We start from the raw sequence: 18,900 nt of genomic DNA, 5'->3' as shown, positions 1-18,900 counted from the left end.
TTATGTGTTTGAATGTTGTGTTAAGCACTTACTGTATGTGGATGTATTTATGTATATATGTATGACACCAGTGTCAAAGACAAATTTCCTCTCTGTGATAAACAGAATGGACAATAAAGTTAACCTAATCTAACTTAAATTCATCAAAACTGACAGCAAAGAAATGTATGTTACAAAAGTTTACTATTTCAAATAAATGCTGTTCTTTTGAACTTTACATTAATCAAAGAATCCTTAAAGAAATGTATCACAAAATATAAAAACGTATCACAAAATATAAAACAAGCACGACTGTTTTCGATATTGATAATAGTAAGAAATATTTCTTGACTTGCACCAAATATAATGAATATATTAGAATATATATATATATATATATATATATATATATATTTATATGTATATATATATATATATATATATAAACTAAGGATTTTGAAAGAATTGAGAAACCCATATGTTTCATCATAATAGCATCATATATCATTAGTGTGGTGTAGTGGTCAACACTAGGAAGGTTGATGGTTTGATCCCTGTAAGGAATGAGCCATGAGCTATAACCAGTGTGTCCTTAAGGAGGGCACTTAACCTCAGGTTGCCTCAGGGGCTTTGGATAAAACTATCTGCTAAAATGTCTAAAAACAGTAAATGCCACATTGTGTTCCTCAAATTTCATTTAATTAAAAACATTTTGAATAATAAATACACTGTCCCAGTTTTAGTAGACAACGGCTGCACAAAAGACAAGTGTAAATACATGTATATTGATTGTGTAAAACGTATGAGCAAAATTTGGTTGTGAAACATCTTGAAGAGACCAAAGACAAGCTAAGGCCTGCAAACCCAGTGACTGAATTCACATGGAACGCTTCCTCTTTATTTTACCATGCAAAAACATATCCTCACCTACACGCAAGGTCATAAAACCAGCTGTAAAATTCCAAGTGCAACACTTTCTCTCAATGAACATTTGATTTCACTGGCAAAAAAAAAAAGGAATTGAATCAAAAGAGAAAAGTCAAAGGGCAAATGTATCATCTCCACTCTATGATCTGGAACATGGAAAATACGGAACAGACAATCCTTATTTGATCTAGAGCTCTATGCAATGTTCTTTTCAACCCAGTTCTTAAAGTTAGCTACCCGTGTGTAGATGGTGTAGAGATCAGGATTACAGTCCTGTAGATCATATCCGAAGCTCACTAGCCCCAACAGTTCCCAAGAATGATGAGAATCAGTGTCCTCTGCTCTACTGGGGTGAAAAGGCTCCAGCCCTGAAATGAGTTGGGAATCAGCAGAGGATGAAAGGATGATCCCTCCAGTTTCAGAAGGGCAAATCATAGAAGGGCTTAGTGGATGCTGCCGTCCACATAGCATGTTGTCGGTCATACTGATCGGGACCCCGTGTTTGCCGTATTGCCTTTCGCACTTCACCACATCAGCTACTTCTATCAGTCCGGTGCGTGTCGCTTCGGAGTCTGTATGTGCCCTGTGTTGGCCTGTCACGGGCCAACCAGTGAGGAAGGCCTGCTTTGCAATGATCTCGCCACCCTGCAGACGCGGCAGGCAAACAGGGGACACATACTCACTGATTCGAGCTTTGTCCACCAGCTTCAGAATGGCCAGGTCGGAGTCTAAGAGATGTGGATTGTAGTTTGGATGGATCAAGATCTGAGCAATCTGTGTGGGAACAGACATGATGAAAGACTTGCACTGAAAGAGGCTGGTCGGTTTGAGAAGTAAATAATCCTGCAGACTACCTGGCAAAGCCTAATCATAGATTATCGATAAGAATGTGCCTTGAGTTTTAATCCGTATATTTAGTCTGCAGTATCCTCTGTATGGCTTTGGACTTTCCAAGAACTTTCCAAGACACAAAATATGGAAATGCTGTTTGATTTATGGAAATGTCTCATGTCAGGAGTTATTTTTTTGTTGTAAACTGAAATATTACATGCAGTTTATTTACATGTGACTCACAAATAAATCACTGATTCTTGAGATAAGGGACAAAACATGTTCTACACACAAAAGCCCTCTTTATGTTAAAAAATTAATGAATTCATCAAAATTAAAATACTTAAGTTACATCTAAAGGAAATCTGGATACTCAGGACATTTATTGCTTTTATTTTTAAATAATTTTGTTAGTATTATTTAAATACATGCTCTATACTCAGCATGAGGTCACAATGTAAAATTGCCAGTGTTTAAAAATGCAACATATTTAAAAATATATATTTAAATTGAAAGGCAGAGATCTGTAATATATCAAACAATACAAAAAGTAAGTCTTCAATTATATTTTCCATTAAAGTTGCCTATCAAAGTTGTGTCCTTACTTTAGCTCAACTCTGTCAGGATATTTTATAATTCTGAATAAATCAGGCAATGTCATGGTCATCTTTAACTGAGGAACACTAAATATTTCCTGCTCACTGTGGATCTCACAGTAGGACACATAGTCCTGGAAGTTTTATAGTGGATTTCTTCTAATGTTGTTTCATGATTCTATTTACATACTGTATATTTGGCCCCAGCTGGACCTTTGTCAACTCCATCAGTTGTCAACACCATCAGTATTTGTCAACTCCGTCAGTATTTAACACCATCAGGTGAAGGTTTTTGTTAATTTTGAAAGAAATGTCTTATTTTTTCTTCAATTCATTGTGTTAAAATATTAAAGCATGAACTGAACTGCATGATATCACGTCTGATTTACCTAAGAACATGGGTTATATATGTTTAATATTATAAAGGAGGTTAGAGAATTAAGGAATTTAGGAACTGGATTGTTCATAATAACCCTAAAAAAAATAGAGAATTTATTTTTTTCACTTAGCTCCTTTACTGAACACCATTATTACATAATTGAAGACTTTACACTGTTGTTGGATGGATCAAATTAAAATATCATACTTTTTAATGCGTCTGACGGAGTTGACACAAATTAAGTTCTGAAGTGAATAAATGTACATTTTTAGAAAAAAAAAAATAATAATAATATTTTTAGAAAAACCTGTTCCTTTACATGGTTCATTAGCTGAGACCTGTGTCTACAAATATATCAGTTTAAAAAATAATGTATTATTAAATAATAAAAACTAATTTCTAAAACATGTTTAGTGAAATAAAATAAATGGGGCATGTTTGAATTGCACTGGTAATACAGAGTATATGAGGTTCTAGAGGAGCTTCTGCAAGACATACAAGCCTGACTGTTTTTAGTGTAGTCTGAATCTCTTACTTGTATGTGCTGTAGTCTCTTGTTCACTCTGAGGTCACTGAGGTAACGTTTTCCCATCACTACATTTAGATCATTTGCACTGAGTGCTTCAGTTCGTCCAGGCTCCGCAACACAATGAGCAGCCACCACGACCCAGTGCTGGTTCACCAGAGCCCCGCTGCAGACAAGCTGCCATCTCTGGTCCTTCTTATCCCATTCTTCCTCCTCCTCCACCTCCTCTTCCTCATCTATAGCAAATGTGTCCCCCCGTCTTTTGGACCTTGCCATAAAAGGACTGGCATTGTACATACGGGTATATATGGCAGCATGCCATGGCCAGTGAATCTCTGTTAAATTTTGGGGACTGACAGGTGGCAATTTACCACATACTGGAAAAGAAGGAGTGGCCAGAGTGAGCTCTGTCACTAATTTCTAATCATATCAGATTATTTAGTGAGTGCCATTTTTGTTATAAAAAAATAAAATAAACATTTTATTATTATTATTACTATTATTATATTATTATACAAGTTTATAATTGCCATATACATCTGTCAGGGTTATTAATACATAGAAAATATTTGTAAATAGGAAATCTGGTTCCAAAACATGCTGTAAATGTGTTAGTGCTTCCCCCACCTGGTGAACAGGAGAAATGACGACCACTCCACTTGCCAGTCTTTAGGCATGTGCGGCGTGCACTACCAGAAGGCTTGTAAAGTGCTGAAACACACTCATATTCTATGCTGGTATACACATGATGGAAAGTTGGTGGCAAATCTTCGAAAACAGGAAAAACTTTCCCCAGCAAGTCTGCGTCAGTCCCTCCCTGACTGGATGCAGAATACAGCTTGTGGACTGGACTTTTCCTATTATTAAAAGGGATAAACTGAGTATCTAAAATTTTTTAAAGGGGACTTATTATGCCCCTTTTCACAAGATGTAATTTAAGTCTCTGTTGTCCCCAGAATATGTCTGTGAAGTTTCAGCTAAAAATACCTCACAGATAATTTATTATAGCTTGTCAAATTTGCCCTTATTTGGGTGTGAGCAAAAACATGCTTTTGTGTGTATTCCTTTAAATGCAAATAAGCTGCTGCTTCAGACCGCTTTCCAAAAGCGGGTGGAGCTTTAACAGCTCACGCTTCGGTTGCTCAACCAAAAACAAAGCAGGAGAATCTCACACACAGCCAAAATGACGATTGTCAGTAACGGTGTTCAGCCTTACATTGTTCAAACTGGAGTCGGACACCGATGGAGAGACTAAGAAAGAAGTTACAACTTTTAGAATGCAACTGGACATTTCTGAATGGTTAGTGGATAAATTTATGTAGTTGCTGTGGAGTTGATTCAGCTCATCGACTAGCATGTGCCTTCATGTTAATCTTTTGTGCAAAACCCGTATGGATGCCCACCATACATAGCATACCAGTTTGCCAAACAGAGCCACACACACCAGGCTATCAAATGCTGTGAATGGTCTAATATTTTTTCAAAAATATTGCTCGGACAGCTCCTTTCTTAGCATCGAGCTCACCAGGGTCAACTTGCAGGCTAACCAAGCTAACGAGACTCTAAATAGTGTTCTGTGCTCATCTGTGCAGCCAAAGACAGAACAGTTAGCATGTTTTGCTCAAACTTGTGCCATGGCCTTAGAACTGGTACACCATTTTCGCTTGTGAAAACAAAATAATGGAGCGGTAATATTATAATAAGATCCCCTTCCTACGTCACTAGGGGAGCAAAATCTGAGCTGCATCGTTTTTTCACATGCTTGCAGAGAAAGGCTTGCCAAAACAAAGCTACTGGGTTGTCCTTTTTCATGTTTTCTGGGTTGGTAGATGCACCGGGGACCCAATTATAAGCACTTAAAGGGTTAGTTCACCCAAAAATGAAAATTATGTCATTTATTACTCACCCTCATGTCGTTCCACACCCGTAAGACCTTCGTTCATCTTTGGAACATGAATTAAGATATTTTTGATAAAATCTGATGGCTCAATGAGGCCTGCATTGCCAGCAAAATAATTAACACTTTCAGATGCCCAGAAAGGTACTAAAAACATATTTAAAACAGTTAATGTGGCTATAATGGTTCTACCTTAATATTATAAAGTGATGAGAATACTTTTTGTGTGCCAAAAAAAAAAAAAAAGGTTTTTCAACAAAATCTAGTGATGGGCGATTTCAATACACTGCTTCATGAAGCTTTGAAGCTTTACGAATCTTTTATTTTGAATCAGTGGTTCGGAACGCTTCGTTACATCATAAGTGTTTTGAAATTTCAATAGTTCACGTGACTTTGGCAGTTCGATACGCGATCCGAACCACTGATTCGAAACAAAAGATTCATAAAGCTTCACGAAGCAGTGTTTTGAAATCAGTCATCACCAGGTATTGTTGAAAAGTCGTTATTTTGTTCTTTTTTGTTCTGAAGATGAACCAAGGTCTTACGGGTGTGGAACGACATGAGGGTGAGTAATTAATGACATAATTTTCATTTTTGGGTGAACTAACCCTTTAAAGTCAGATTGTCATGATACGTCCCCTTTAAAACAACTTTACGAGTTTAGTATCACACTGTCACAAAGGAATGAAAAATGTCTACCTGGAAGGAGGTTGGTATTTTAAAACCTTCTGTCGCACAAGTTTTGAAACTTTAGGTTCTCTGCAGGCTGTAAAACAATTTAAGTGTTCAAGTTCACATTGTGAACAAAAGGTATTTTAGAATTGATTAGAAACTTGAAGTAGAGACGGTACCTTTGATGCAGTGGGGCTGACTGCCGCTCCAGGTCCCATTCATCTGGCATGCTCTTTTCGAGTCTCCACTGAGAATGTAGGTATTGTTGCAGAAATATTCCACATATTTTATTCTGCCATCAGAGCCTGAAACCTCTACTGAGTATCCATTGTGGACGTGCGGTGGAGTGGGACATTCTTTTATGATCGCTTCTGTAAATCAAATGGCAGTAGAACAGGTCACTGAATTTTGCAATGATCCAGCAGCCTTTTTGCTACTAAAAATACTGAAAGATCTCAATAAGACATTCTGACATTCTATGATCTCAAGATCAAACAAGCATGACTCCCAGGCATACAAGCACACCTGACTCTGATTGTAAGCAGCTCTGTCAGTCTCAAAGGGTGTAATACCAAAAGCAGTTGTCATAACTACATAAGAGTCAGCATACCCTTTATGCATACAGGAGCACTTCCACTCCAAGTGCCATTGGGAAGACATGCCCGCTGAGATGCTCCCATGAGCTTGTATGGTTTATAGCAAAGGTACTGAACTGAGCTGAGGATGTCACCTTCCATGTACCGCAGGAAGAGATCTCCGTTTGCAGGCTTCTGGGGGGTTGCACAGAGAGGTGGTGCTTTCCCTTGTGAAAAGAAGTAAAATGTTATGATGCAATATGTAAGCATTAAAAATTAAACCATGGCATTTTTGCTGAGATGACTTTTAAATGAATCTCTCTTTAAGTGTGAAACCCACTCAGAAAAAATAAAAAGCCTCAAAGAGATTAGAGAAAATATATGCCTACATTTAGCAAAGGAGCTGTATGATTCAGCATCTGTTAACCAAATTATTATAAATGATTGAACTGCAAACAAAATATACTTAATATAAACAAACAAATAAAGTGTACAGCTAGCTATATATTTTGTACCTGAGACTTCCTCGAATGTAGCAAAAAATCCATCATAATTATTGTAGCCATCTGACACAAAAAGAATATGCAGAGAATTTCCTGAGCTTCTGATTGGTGGAGGACTTTCGTCCCCACAGTATCTGCCAATCACAGGCGACTTCAGACTGTCCCCATCCCGCACCTCTACATAGTCATATTGACAACTATGGTCATCTTCCAGGCTAATCATTGAGAACCTGGACACATGTGAACATTGAGAACCTGTTTTGAGAAAACATACTATATATATATTTGCAATATGATCTTCAAACTGATTCAATTGGGAAATGTTTAAACTACAATTTATCATTAATCAGCTTTGTAGCATTTATAGTAGTTACCGGAGTTCCATCGTTGCTCCTCTGCCAACCTGTAGTGTCCATTCACATTTAGCATTGATTGGATAACTCTCTAAAGTCACATGACCATGTGGTCTCTGTATAACTTCTCCACATGCTAAAGTTGGCAAATAGAGTGTGTATTTAAACATATTGATATATTTGTGACAATAAAAAGCAATAGAGTTAAACTTAATGTATTAAATGGATTCTGGAAAAAAACGAAAGACTCACTGAGACAGTCTCCTCCAGACCACCCTTGACGACATGCTGTGCAGTACCTGCCTCTGATGTAGAAATTATCCTTGGCCTGCCAGGTGCCATTGTTGCAAGTCTTGCAGTTGTCAAAAATGCTGCAACCTTGGTGAATACAGAAATTAAAGAGATACACAGATGTATAATATAAATCCAATAATATGAACTGCTAAAAAAAAAAAAAAAAATACACTTGCAGGTTATCTAAACTTCAAGTTCTGTCTTACCCTGGTGTAGGATGCAGGGGTCACACTCATCCAGAACATTTCGACAGCAGGGTACAGCGTAGCCCACTTTTGTTCCCTGAGATGGGCACTTACATGCAATCTGCTCGTACTCACAGCAGGTACGACACATGGCGTTCCACTGTGGGCCGGGACACTTATCCTCCTGCGACCTAAAAACTAAATCAAGCAGACTAGAAGTCAGAAACAGAACGTCTTGCATGCTTTTCCAGAATTCATGTGACTGACTTTACGTGAATGGTGCCTTCTTAAAGGGTTAGTTCACCCAAAAATGAAAATTCTGTCATTTATTACTCACCCTCATGTCATTCCACACCTGTAAGACCTTCGTTCATCTTCGGAACACAAATTAAGATATTTTTGATAAAATTGAATGGCTTTATCATAAGTGTTTTGAAATTTCAGTAGTTCACGTGACTTTGACAGTTTGATACACGCTCCGAACCACTGATTCAAAACAAAAGATTTGTAAAGCTTTGAAGCTTCATGAAGCAGTGTTTTGAAATCGCCCATCACTAGATATTGTTGAATAAAGTTGTTATTTTGTTTTTTTTGGTGCACGAAAGTATTCTTGTCGCTTCATAACATTAAGGTTGAACCACTGTACTCACATGAACTGTTTTAAATATGTCTTTAGTAGCTTTCTGGGCATTTGAAAGTGTTAATTATCTTGCTGTCAATAGAGGCCTCAATGAGCCATCACATTTTATCAAAAACATCTTAATTTGTGTTTCTAAGACTTGAGGGTGAGTAATTAATGACAGAATTTTAATTTTTGGGTGAACTAACCCTTTAAAATGAAGTGTTCACTGTGATAAGTTTCATTTGGCATGTTAGAGGAAAAATATGTCACCAAATTCAGTCAGGGGAAGGTCATTATTCTTAACAATCAGTCAGCAAAAGCTGACCTGATGGTTTGTGAGGGAATATTGTGCACGACAAAATGATGCTGAAGTTTATGATGCTGTGTAGATAACCAAACTATCTTTAAGTTCTCAACCATGTCTTGGCAGGTTCAAGTCATGCTTCTGTCAGATCTGACTACCAGTCTTGTAATTATAGTCTGTGATCTTCCCATCACCCATCATTTTGCTGTGACCATAATTAAGATGAGTGATAATTGTGCAACAGTGGCAAAATTATAACCTACTCCAGTTATTCAGTTTTTGTGGGAGCAAGATTCCTGTCTGTGTCTTGTTATCTTTGAGTTTACAGACAGGTTCCTATAGTCATTTCCTGGTGCATTTATCTCATGTCTGTTTTTCTCATTTGTGAGAAAATGTCCAAAGAGATTTATGCATGTTAAGCACATTCAGGTTTACTAAACACTAAATATAACGGACCATGAATTAAACCTCTATTTATTTTAAACAATTCAAAGCTAAAGATTATCTAAAATTTGCAAGCAACACAAGAACAACTTGTCATGAATATTTAAACAGATTCACAATACAGCAAGTCTCACATGAAAAAAAGACAACTGGGACTTAAGGAACGTTTCTCTAAAGCTGATCTTTAAAGCACACTTCACCTGAAAGTAACCTGCAGAATAACATTAAGGACTAAACATGCTGTCATATACACATACTTTCCAGTGGCTGTGGTTTCTTAATTACACAGAGCATTGCACATAACAGTGTTTGTGTCAGAGAAACACAGTCATTACTCTTAAAAGTAAATGTTACAGTCCTTGCAAAACTCTTACCATTTGGCCAAGATGCCCCAGTGCTTAAAAGCTGAAGAAGATAAAGAAGGATAGGGAGCGAAGCAGAGTGGTATCCACACTTAGGGGACATCCATATCCCTGTGCTCAAAGCCAGCTGGCCTGCGGGAAAGAGCATTCTTCTGCCAAGACTTCTGTTGTGTCAAATGAGCTCCTACAACATGAGGCCAGTGATTAGAACCCCCTCAGTCTCTCTGGCTTTCCTCTCCCACTCGCTCTCTTTCAGACAGTTTCTATTGCTTCTTTCTGTTATACTATTCTCTCAGTCTCTCCCGCAATTTACAGTCTGTTGCAGTTTCACTGCTCAACTGTTGCTGTGACGTAAGAAGTTTGATACAGAGCAAGGGGAAACCTTTAACCCATTCTCCTACAAATGTCATGTTTGTCTGTTTGTTAGACACAGTTACTAAGTTACTTTTAAATATTCCTCTCAATACTGATCTGTAAACAAACCAAATTGTTGAAGCAACTTTGAAAAAACATTGGAATTTCAACTGTAAATGTAGTTTCTAGAGAAGTCTAGGAGTCTTCAATTATAATAAGTTAGGTAATAATTTATGACTAAGCCCTGTTGAAAAAAAGGGAAATGGCACCTTCATTACATATACATGTATATACTGTATCTGTACATCTATATGTGTGCAAGGCGCACGTCCTCATAAAGGTGTCATTTCACTGGTTAAGCATGTAATAGGATGTGGAGAGGTAGTATACAAATGACTGACTCTGAGATCCGTTCATTTGCTCTCTCTCTCTCTTTCTAGAGATCTCTCACCAACCCCCTCCCCCATCTGTTTTTCCATTTGCCTGATCCATTTGGATTATTTTCTTAGACTTTCAGCCTTCTGCTGCAGCTTTCACTTTTGATATGAGAAAAGGTTTAGTGCTTTTCTAAGGTTGATTTCAAAAATACAGATGTGAGTGTTTGTGTTTAGTAGAACGGTTGAGCAGGACAGACTAAAGAGGAAAACATTTCCCCGTTTGTTTTGAGTTCCCATGGAAACCGAGTTTCCATGTTCTTAACTGTTCCCATACACTCATTCTGTCTGAATGAAGAAAACCCCCTGCGTCTACGACTGTAATGATTAACGTCACAAGACACACGACACAAAAAATGTTTTTAATTATCCTACTATAAACAGTTAATCTCACTTAACAATATATTTATAATTAGAAGAGTATACTAAAATGATCTCAGATCTCACTATCCCTGTTTTCTAGTTTATTTTTTATCACTGCCTGTTTCCACTCTCATACAGTACCAATTTTCCATATAAAACTCTCCTAAAATTCTTTTCATTCTCTCGAAACAGTAAAATCCATACACAAATCCAGCTTTGCATGTTTTATGATTGTGTGCATACTGAAAAATTCTAAGATGTTACGTCCTCAGAATGTTTATCAGTTGTACGACTCTGTCATATTGAGGTCAGATCTAGTAACTGTGTTCAACAGCATGTATCATATGTGTACAATACATTTCAAAATCACTAAAAGTATCTATAAGGTATTGTTTTGTTATGTTTTGAGGGGTTGTCATAGATTTTTTACATGCACCCCTGACATTTAATTTGTTTCAGCTGTGGCAACTACAGTACATACAAACAAAATTCCACAGAAAGGACTGAGTCTGAAACATATAAATAAATATTTCCGTCCAAACTAAAGTATTTTTATGAATCATGCTGGCAGTTTTAAAGTGATATTTGAATGATAGTTTTGATTATCACAAACTTCTTCTGTTCAGGGGCAGGCAATCCATCAACATCTAAGCAATATTGGATTATATCCTTTGCACAGCTGTACAACTTATGATATCTGGAGACTGTAATCACTTATTGAAAACCTAAACTTGCCTCTGGATATTTTGAGTCAGTCAACTACCAAATAAGAAACTTTCAAGAATCGTTTCTGATGATGGTGTGTTCTACTTAGCATCTCTTGCTCCAGGGCAGTCTGAAGGGGAAAAGGGCTTCTCTCTAAAATATTCATGGACATTCTGGACAAAGTTCTCTAAAACGTGCATTTCCAATGAGGAACATTGAGGGAACAGACACTTTGGTACTTTGCCACTTTGGCACACACTCTGTGCAGCTCTGCAAAATTTAGTCACTATATTTCAGTGTTGCTCCTTTTTTACACCACCTGCATCACTCTTCTTAGTTGCATTCAGAAAGTAAAAGATTAATGAACCATAAAACCCATTTAAATAGAGTAGAATGGAATGAGTGAACTGTCTACATAATGTAACAGTTTTAATGTATGACAAATTGTTTTTGATGGCCCTCATTTATAAGCAATTTTGGATAAAAGCATCTGCTAAATAAACAAATGTATATGTATAGTTTTTTATATTAATTGCCAAAATCACCTAAAGCTTCCTCTTATTTGCTTTGTTAAATCACAATTATAATACCTGTCTAAGTGATTAATATGGTCCTGCTGGTTATGTTTGAGCAGGCCCATTGTCTCTGATCAAGCAGCCTGGAGCAGACAAACAGTCTAACAAATATTTTTTTAAGGTTTTTTTTGTGAGCATTGTTGTCCTGAGTTCTTGTCAGTCAGGGCTTTCTTCTTCCCAGGGCTTTCTTCTGTAGTCTAGCTTCAAAAGTGGACATTCCAGAGAGGCTTCACTGACCTCAATGGAATCCTACAGTGTGCCAATGCTGCCTCCAAATCAACCATCCTCATTCTGCTGGACCTGTCCGATGCCTTTCAAACTAATGACACACAACTCGAACCAGTTCTCAAAGACCAGCTCTCTGAACCAATCTCCTTTCAGACAAATTGGCCAGGATGAAAGAACAACACCTATAACCCAACCTAGCAAAGACAGACCTCATTGTCAACGCAGCCAGCCATAATACAACATACAACATCTCCATACAGACAGGCTTGATTGGTTTTCATTGACAGTGCAGACTTGTTATCTTGAGAGCAAAAACCAAAGCTATAGGGTTTTACAGAATAAATGCTGTTTTTGTATTCATTAAATAATGATGTTCAAAACATTACATTTTATGTAAAGCAGAACTTTATACAAGTAACAGTTTTGTGATTTTGATTTGGTCTAGCTATGTTCCATGATAACAACACACCAACACACTAATATCACAACATATCCTAGTCTTCCCAGCAGGTGCAAAGCTCCAAAGTTGGTGTGTGTGCATTCATCTGAAGAGTGACAGAATGGTGGCAGGGGGAGGATTTAGGCACAACACCTGCAGCTTTTTCATGCTCCATGCCAGACATTTTGAGAACATGATCTGACCAGCTGTATGTCTGGCAGTGCATTCAAGTAACAAGTCAAACAGAATGTTTTGATACAACCACCCAAAACCAGTTTTAATGACACCAGCATTGGTCTTTAAATGTTAGAAATGTCTTTGATCAATAAATTGTGTTATTTAAAGGTGCATTCTGTAAGTTATGTTCAGCTAGCTCTTGTGCCAATACTACCAGTGTTCTTGGATTTTATACTGACACCTACTGGAATGGATGCATGAAGTTTGTTTACTTATTGCTGCATCTTCACAACCTTCACAAGTTATCTTGTTACTTTTCCTATTTTTCATTATCATCCATTATCATTCTTGGAGTCAATTTCAGCTATTTTGTACATGTTGTTGATAGTGTGTGCTCGTACATGACTGCCTGTTGCAATTCACTGTCTATGCGAGTTCTCTCTCTGCAGTGGCTGAGTTGGACGCATTTTGCAGTGTGGCAGCTGTGACCATCATGTGTTTATGCACTTGATGTCCCAACATTTATTCCCAATCTGTGGTGTGAGAGCTGCAGATTGTTGAAGTTTGTCTCATGATTCTAGCAAAGAATGTTTGTTTTGACATTTTATGTTTCCTTTTAAACTCACTGTGTTTGGACTGTCTGGTGGATCGCACACATATACTGATCCATACCATCACTCTGGACTATTCTGTTGACTCAGGGTCAGTTGTAATGTTGTGTCTGTTGTATGTATACTATATTGTATATGTTTGTTGTTATATTATCTGATTTGTTTCACTGTAAAAAATTATAGAAAAAAAAAAAAAAAAAAACAGAAAAGGTACCGGTCATTTTCTGCCAGGACATTATCCATGAAGTTTTATACTTTTATAGTGCTGTTTTATTTAGATGCATTTTTATATTTATGCCTTGAGCACTGGCTAAGAGCACTATATAAATTAATCATTATTATAAGTCGTAGAAATGCTGCCTTCAAGTGCACCTGGGAAACTCGTTCCTTGAGTCGGGCGTTCATTATTACGACATGTCTCGCATTCAAATTGGAAACAACAGGGAAGCAGCCTAAACAAAACATATGAATCAAATTGTGAACAATAAACCCAAATAACTACATCTGAATTCAAAATGATGAAAAATATCAATTTCTATACCTTATTTGTACATGCTATAACAAATGTTTTTGTTACGTAAAGCAAACTGTGAAAGTTGAGTAATTCACTTTACACCATTCACTGCAGGCTTGCTTTCTGCTTACTGATCTTTATATATCCATTTTGCAATGTGGATGTAAAATGAATATGTATTTTTTGCAATGTGGATGTGAGCTATTTTTTGATTCATTGGCTGCTATATGTAACTAGAAGAATAACAAATATGCCCTACAAACCAGTGTGTTTATGACGATAATGAATTAAAATAATATGATGACAAATATCAAGCAGCACAACGGATGGTTGCATACGCATTTACATTGAAGGTTGATAGATTATATCTATATTATAGTTCAGTGTTTCTGCCATATTTTCAAAATGATATGCCCTTTAGGTTGTTACAACTTGTGTATCATCTAAAATTCAGAGTTTCCTACTTGTAAATACTACTTTGCTTGGTCATTCATGTGCTTGCAACTCTTTATTACCATATTTCCAACTCCACTTGAAGGGCACATAACTTTTTAAACTGCATGGCACTGGCCATGTGAAGTCAATATGGTGGTAAATTTGAGGGCAGCAACCCACTTCATGTCAAATAAAACAGCCTTTTTTGACGGACTATGACAGGAATCTTCAAAAACGTTTTAATTATCAAAAAGTGCACCTTTAAGTAACAACCCTCCAACTAACACGCCATGTAACCAATATGTCGCCAAACCTCAGTCAGAGGCGTTTACTCCATATGTAAATAGCTAGCCTACTGTTGATAGACAAGTCTGTAAATATATCAAATCCAAATAGTTACCTGTGCATTTACCAGAAAAGTTTAAACATTCTCGTCAAATTTCGTTTTTTTTTCCATACTCATTCCCCCTAGAGAAATATGAAACGACATTTTGTCAAGTCTCATGATCTGGTCACATGGTTCGCGTCCATGCGATTGTAGCTGTGCTGAACACAGAAAGAGTTTGGGAGGAGAGACAGGGAACATCGCACAGGAGAGGAGCATTCATAATGATTATATTTCAACCATAGGAGACTCATGTAAGAAGATGCAAATATAAAGCGAAATGGACAAAAATGCGTTTTGAAATCATGAAAGCCGGCAAGGTGAAATTATGCGCGTCACTTTGTATGTGGCTTGGAATAGTTACCTGGATAGGAAATGTTAAGTTGCATCTTTGGTCCGTATTTGTCCAACAAGCCACTGAACGAGGCTCTGGCGTTGTGTTCTCTGTTGCAAACGAGCAGGTAAACGTTTCCAAAAGACACGCGCCAGGGAACTCAGGATTTCGCGATGGAAAAAGTTTTCATATTCGCTCCCCGTTCATTCTGGATAACGTGGTCGAGCACCGGGTCTTCTGGAGCGCGTGGCTGGAAGGTCTCTCCACTCGTGTATTTGGCGTGGAGCACGAGAGGAAATGGAGAGATAAAGTTCGGGACGCTCGGGTGGTTGTGCTTGAAGCGGGCTGCGGCAGACCCACAAACCGTCTCGCGACCTTCGCCGACGGCACGAGAGCATGCGTGCGATACGGAATCGACGCGGATCAAGTGTTGGGCGAAACGCTCTCGTATTATCTGGCGGAACTGCTTGGGATTTCTAACCTTCCGCCCTTGGCGCTTTCCAAACTGAACCTGTCCAGTGAGCAGTGGGCAAGTGTGCGAGAAAATATCGAGGCATTAGAATGGTCGCCAAATGCCATTGTGTCTCTTACTGAGTTCATCCCAAATGTCACTGAAGTGTTTATTCCATTACATTTACGAAAACAGCAAGGGGGAGGACTGCAACTCTCTGCTGAGACTATATCGAACATGACTGTAGCATATCTGGTTGAATTAATGCAGTGGAGTGATCTAATCTTATTTGATTATTTAACAGCGAACTTTGATAGAATTGTTAGTCACATTTTCAGTCTCCAATGGGACGCGCGCGTAATGGAGAGGACCACTAATAACCTTCTCAAAACAATCAATGGACATTTGCTTTTTATTGATAACGAGGCAGGGCTTATTCACGGATACAGAGTGCTTGACCTGTGGGAACGATATCACACAGTACTGCTAAGTTCATCGTGTATATTTCGGAGAAGTACAGTCCGGCGTATATCTGAGATGAAGCGCTCCGGAAACAGCGCAAAGCTGCTGTGTGAACTGTACCGCGCGAGGGAACCGTTGGCGCGCGAGCTGGGCTCTCTGTCTGAAGAGCACGCGCTTACATTGCAGAACAGGATTGATGTCGTTTACAAACATATTAAGCAGTGCACAGAAATCATGTAGACATTTGGGAGCTCAGCACAAGTGTTTCCATTTGTAGGTGATACACGTTGATATGAATATTTGTTGCTGTCTGTATTGGTACTTTATCATAGCTACTAGTCATTCCAATGTACTGCTTTGTAGATTTAATGAATAACGTGACCGAATAGGGGTATTAAGCTATTGCTGTTTAGTCTATGGGCTGATACGTTCTCCCTCTCCTGCTGAAGAGGAAGACGAAGAAGAAAAGAAAAAAAAAAAACACATCTGGTTTCCCAGGCTGCTCTTTTGGTTGGTTTTTAGAAGGATTTGATCAGACATGCTGCTGAGCAGTTTGGCCAGGCAGCAACTTGTTTTAAGATGGTTTTTGTTAAAGGGATAGTTCACCCACAAATGAGATCATCATTTACTCACCCTCAATTTGTTCCAAACATGTATGAGTTTCTTTCTTTTGTTGAACAGAAAGGAAATATTTTGAAGAATGTTGGTAACCAGACAGTTGACAGTAGCCATTGACTTCCACAGTATTGTTTTTTTCCTACTATGGAAGTCAATGGCTACCGTCAACTGGTTACCAACATTCTTCAAAATATCTTCTTGGTGAGCTATCCCTTTAATGTTTTTTTTTCTTTTCTTCTTCTTTTCTTTTCCTCCCATGAGGGTCCATTTGGTAAGAAAAAAAAGATGGATCTTACTTGCAGTCAAAAAAATAATAATAAAAAAGTAATCAAATAATTAATTTTTCTTCATTTTCCTTTAAAGGGTTAGTTCACCCAAAAATGAAAATTCTGTCGTTAATTACTCACCCTTATGTTGTTCCAAACCCGTAAGACCTTTGTTCATCTTCTGAACACAAATTAAGATATTTTTGATGAAATCTGTGAGCCTTCTGGCTTCCGATAGACTGCAACACAGTTACCACTTTCAAGGCCCAGAAAGGCTGTGAAGACATTGTTAAAATAGTCCATGTGACTACAGTGGTTCAACCTTAATGTTATGAAGAGACAAGAATACTTTTTGTGCTGCAAAAAAAACAAACAAAAATTTGTTTGCAGACTCAGTATTGGCCGACGCTGTACACATGAGCAGCACGGCGCATGCGTGTGATGCTGACGCAGGAGCCAGCCAATAATGAGTCGCCGCTCTGACGTAGAACACGGAAGTGCTGCACTGTGTTTACTACGTCAGCTGCATTGGAGACTGACATGGAAGAGAAGAAATTGTTGAATACAGTTATTTTTGTTTGTTTTTTGAGCACAAAAATTATTCTCGCCACTTCATAACATTAAGGTTGAACCATTGTATTTACGTTGACTATTTTAACCAGCAGCCATATCACCCTGTAGCCCAAGACTGGTTGCCCACTGAAGCTAAGCAGGGCTGAGCCTGGTTAGTACCTGGATGGGAGACCTCCTGGGAAAACTGGGTTGCAGCTGCAAGAGGTGTTAGTGAGGCCAGCATGGGGTGCCCCCCCTTTGGTCTGTGTGGGTCCTAACACCCCAGGTATAGTGATGGGGACACTATACTGTCAAAAAGCACATTAAACATAATGTGCACTATACACCCACAAACATAAAAAAAAAAAAAAAACTTTCCCTATATTGCATAAATGAATGTCAAACAAAATGAGTTTTTCATGAATGTTGGTCATTGCTTCATCCCATTGTGTGCAATATTTGTAGGTCCAGTAAAAGTAAATTTCAGTGTTACAATCCTCCACCATCTGGTCAACCATGACATTATTGTATCAATTTTTGAGATACATTTTGTAACGTAGACGAGATCATCTTAGCATCAGTTTGAATGTAGGCTTTACAGAATGATGTATGACTGTCCACTGCTGCTTATTATGAATGCTGGGACAGTAATGCTTTCTTATGATATGGAACTATTTTGCTATATTATTGATCTGCATGATTGGTATACTTTATGAACCCCTCCCTGCAAAACAATTACATGCGTTATTTTCCTAGTTTAGAATTATACATTAGTTTATTTGCCTACATTTTTTTATTGGCAGAATATTATCAGCAAAGAAAAAAACATTCTTACTTGCCTGCAGGAAATGCAAGTCTAATACTTGTATTCATATTATCAAATCTGTCAGTTGTGTTCACTTCCAGATTCAAACTATAAATCAGATGTGATAGAGGCAGAGTGAACTGTCACTAAATATTAAAATCAATTTTTAAAGCACACTTTCATAAGAGCATGACTCTTCCAAAGGTGCAAAAATGCTAATTTAAAATGCAGTAAACAGCTTTAGTCATATAGAAGAAATACCATTTTGTGGGAATTGAGAGGGGTTTGAATGAAACAAATATGGTATCTGACAGAACAGGGGGCTCCATTCCTGCATTTCCCCATAGACTCTTGGTCCTTTCATGGCTTGTGTTGAGGGGGATTTGGTTTCAAAGGCATTTGCAGCTTTCATCAACATCACTCATAGCCTCTTTAGGCTATTTTATCTTGACTGCTTTGGGATCCGGAACACCAACAACAAAGTGAGCCTTTTAAATACTTTTCTGTGCCACATATATTTCATGTTGGTATGACTTTAATATACTGTATAGCTTATATACAGTAATAGAGCACAGAGGTGATTAAGTGGAGGTCAAAGTTTAACTAGAGAGGAATGTTTATACCAGATCAGCCATCTGCCCAATAAGTCAGTTTCCATGGCAAACACACTCCACTGCCTCGGCTAAATATGTGTACTCTTACAGTTTAAAGATCATAAACTATATCAGTAAGTCTACTCTACT

The 18,900-nt window shown here is 37.9% G+C and overlaps 2 protein-coding genes across 6 annotated transcripts; one reads left to right on the top strand and one right to left on the bottom strand.

Annotated features, from left to right (window-relative positions):
• Positions 1 to 656: 656 nt before the first annotated feature.
• On the bottom strand, positions 657 to 15,171 carry pamr1a (peptidase domain containing associated with muscle regeneration 1a). 5 transcript variants are annotated; one of them, XM_051900912.1, is made up of 13 exons: positions 15,034 to 15,050; positions 9,462 to 9,633; positions 7,739 to 7,915; positions 7,491 to 7,616; positions 7,260 to 7,374; positions 6,898 to 7,115; positions 6,772 to 6,801; positions 6,418 to 6,609; positions 5,987 to 6,178; positions 5,835 to 5,901; positions 3,866 to 4,095; positions 3,248 to 3,615; positions 657 to 1,680 (listed from the first exon to the last, which is right to left on the bottom strand). In XM_051900912.1, the coding sequence occupies exons 2-13, from the start codon at positions 9,595 to 9,597 to the stop codon at positions 1,102 to 1,104; spliced, it is 2,430 nt and encodes an 809-aa protein (XP_051756872.1). In that variant the 5' UTR covers positions 9,598 to 9,633; positions 15,034 to 15,050; the 3' UTR covers positions 657 to 1,101. The 5 variants fall into 5 exon arrangements, with proteins under 5 accessions (XP_051756872.1, XP_051756875.1, XP_051756871.1 ...); XM_051900915.1 differs by lacking the exon at positions 9,462 to 9,633 and having other exon boundaries at positions 15,034 to 15,171; XM_051900911.1 differs by lacking the exon at positions 15,034 to 15,050 and having other exon boundaries at positions 9,462 to 9,768.
• fjx1 (four-jointed box kinase 1) lies at positions 14,817 to 17,012 on the top strand. Its single transcript, XM_051900920.1, has one exon. It carries the CDS (start codon positions 14,960 to 14,962, stop codon positions 16,154 to 16,156), a length of 1,197 nt encoding a protein of 398 aa, XP_051756880.1. The 5' UTR covers positions 14,817 to 14,959; the 3' UTR covers positions 16,157 to 17,012.
• The last annotated feature ends 1,888 nt before the right edge of the window (positions 17,013 to 18,900 follow it).

Source organism: Ctenopharyngodon idella, chromosome 7 (assembly GCF_019924925.1).
Source record: "Ctenopharyngodon idella isolate HZGC_01 chromosome 7, HZGC01, whole genome shotgun sequence".
Taxonomy (NCBI): domain Eukaryota; kingdom Metazoa; phylum Chordata; class Actinopteri; order Cypriniformes; family Xenocyprididae; genus Ctenopharyngodon; species Ctenopharyngodon idella.
The sequence above is the reverse complement of the archived record's forward strand: the minus strand, read 5'-3'. Positions and strand labels throughout refer to the sequence as shown.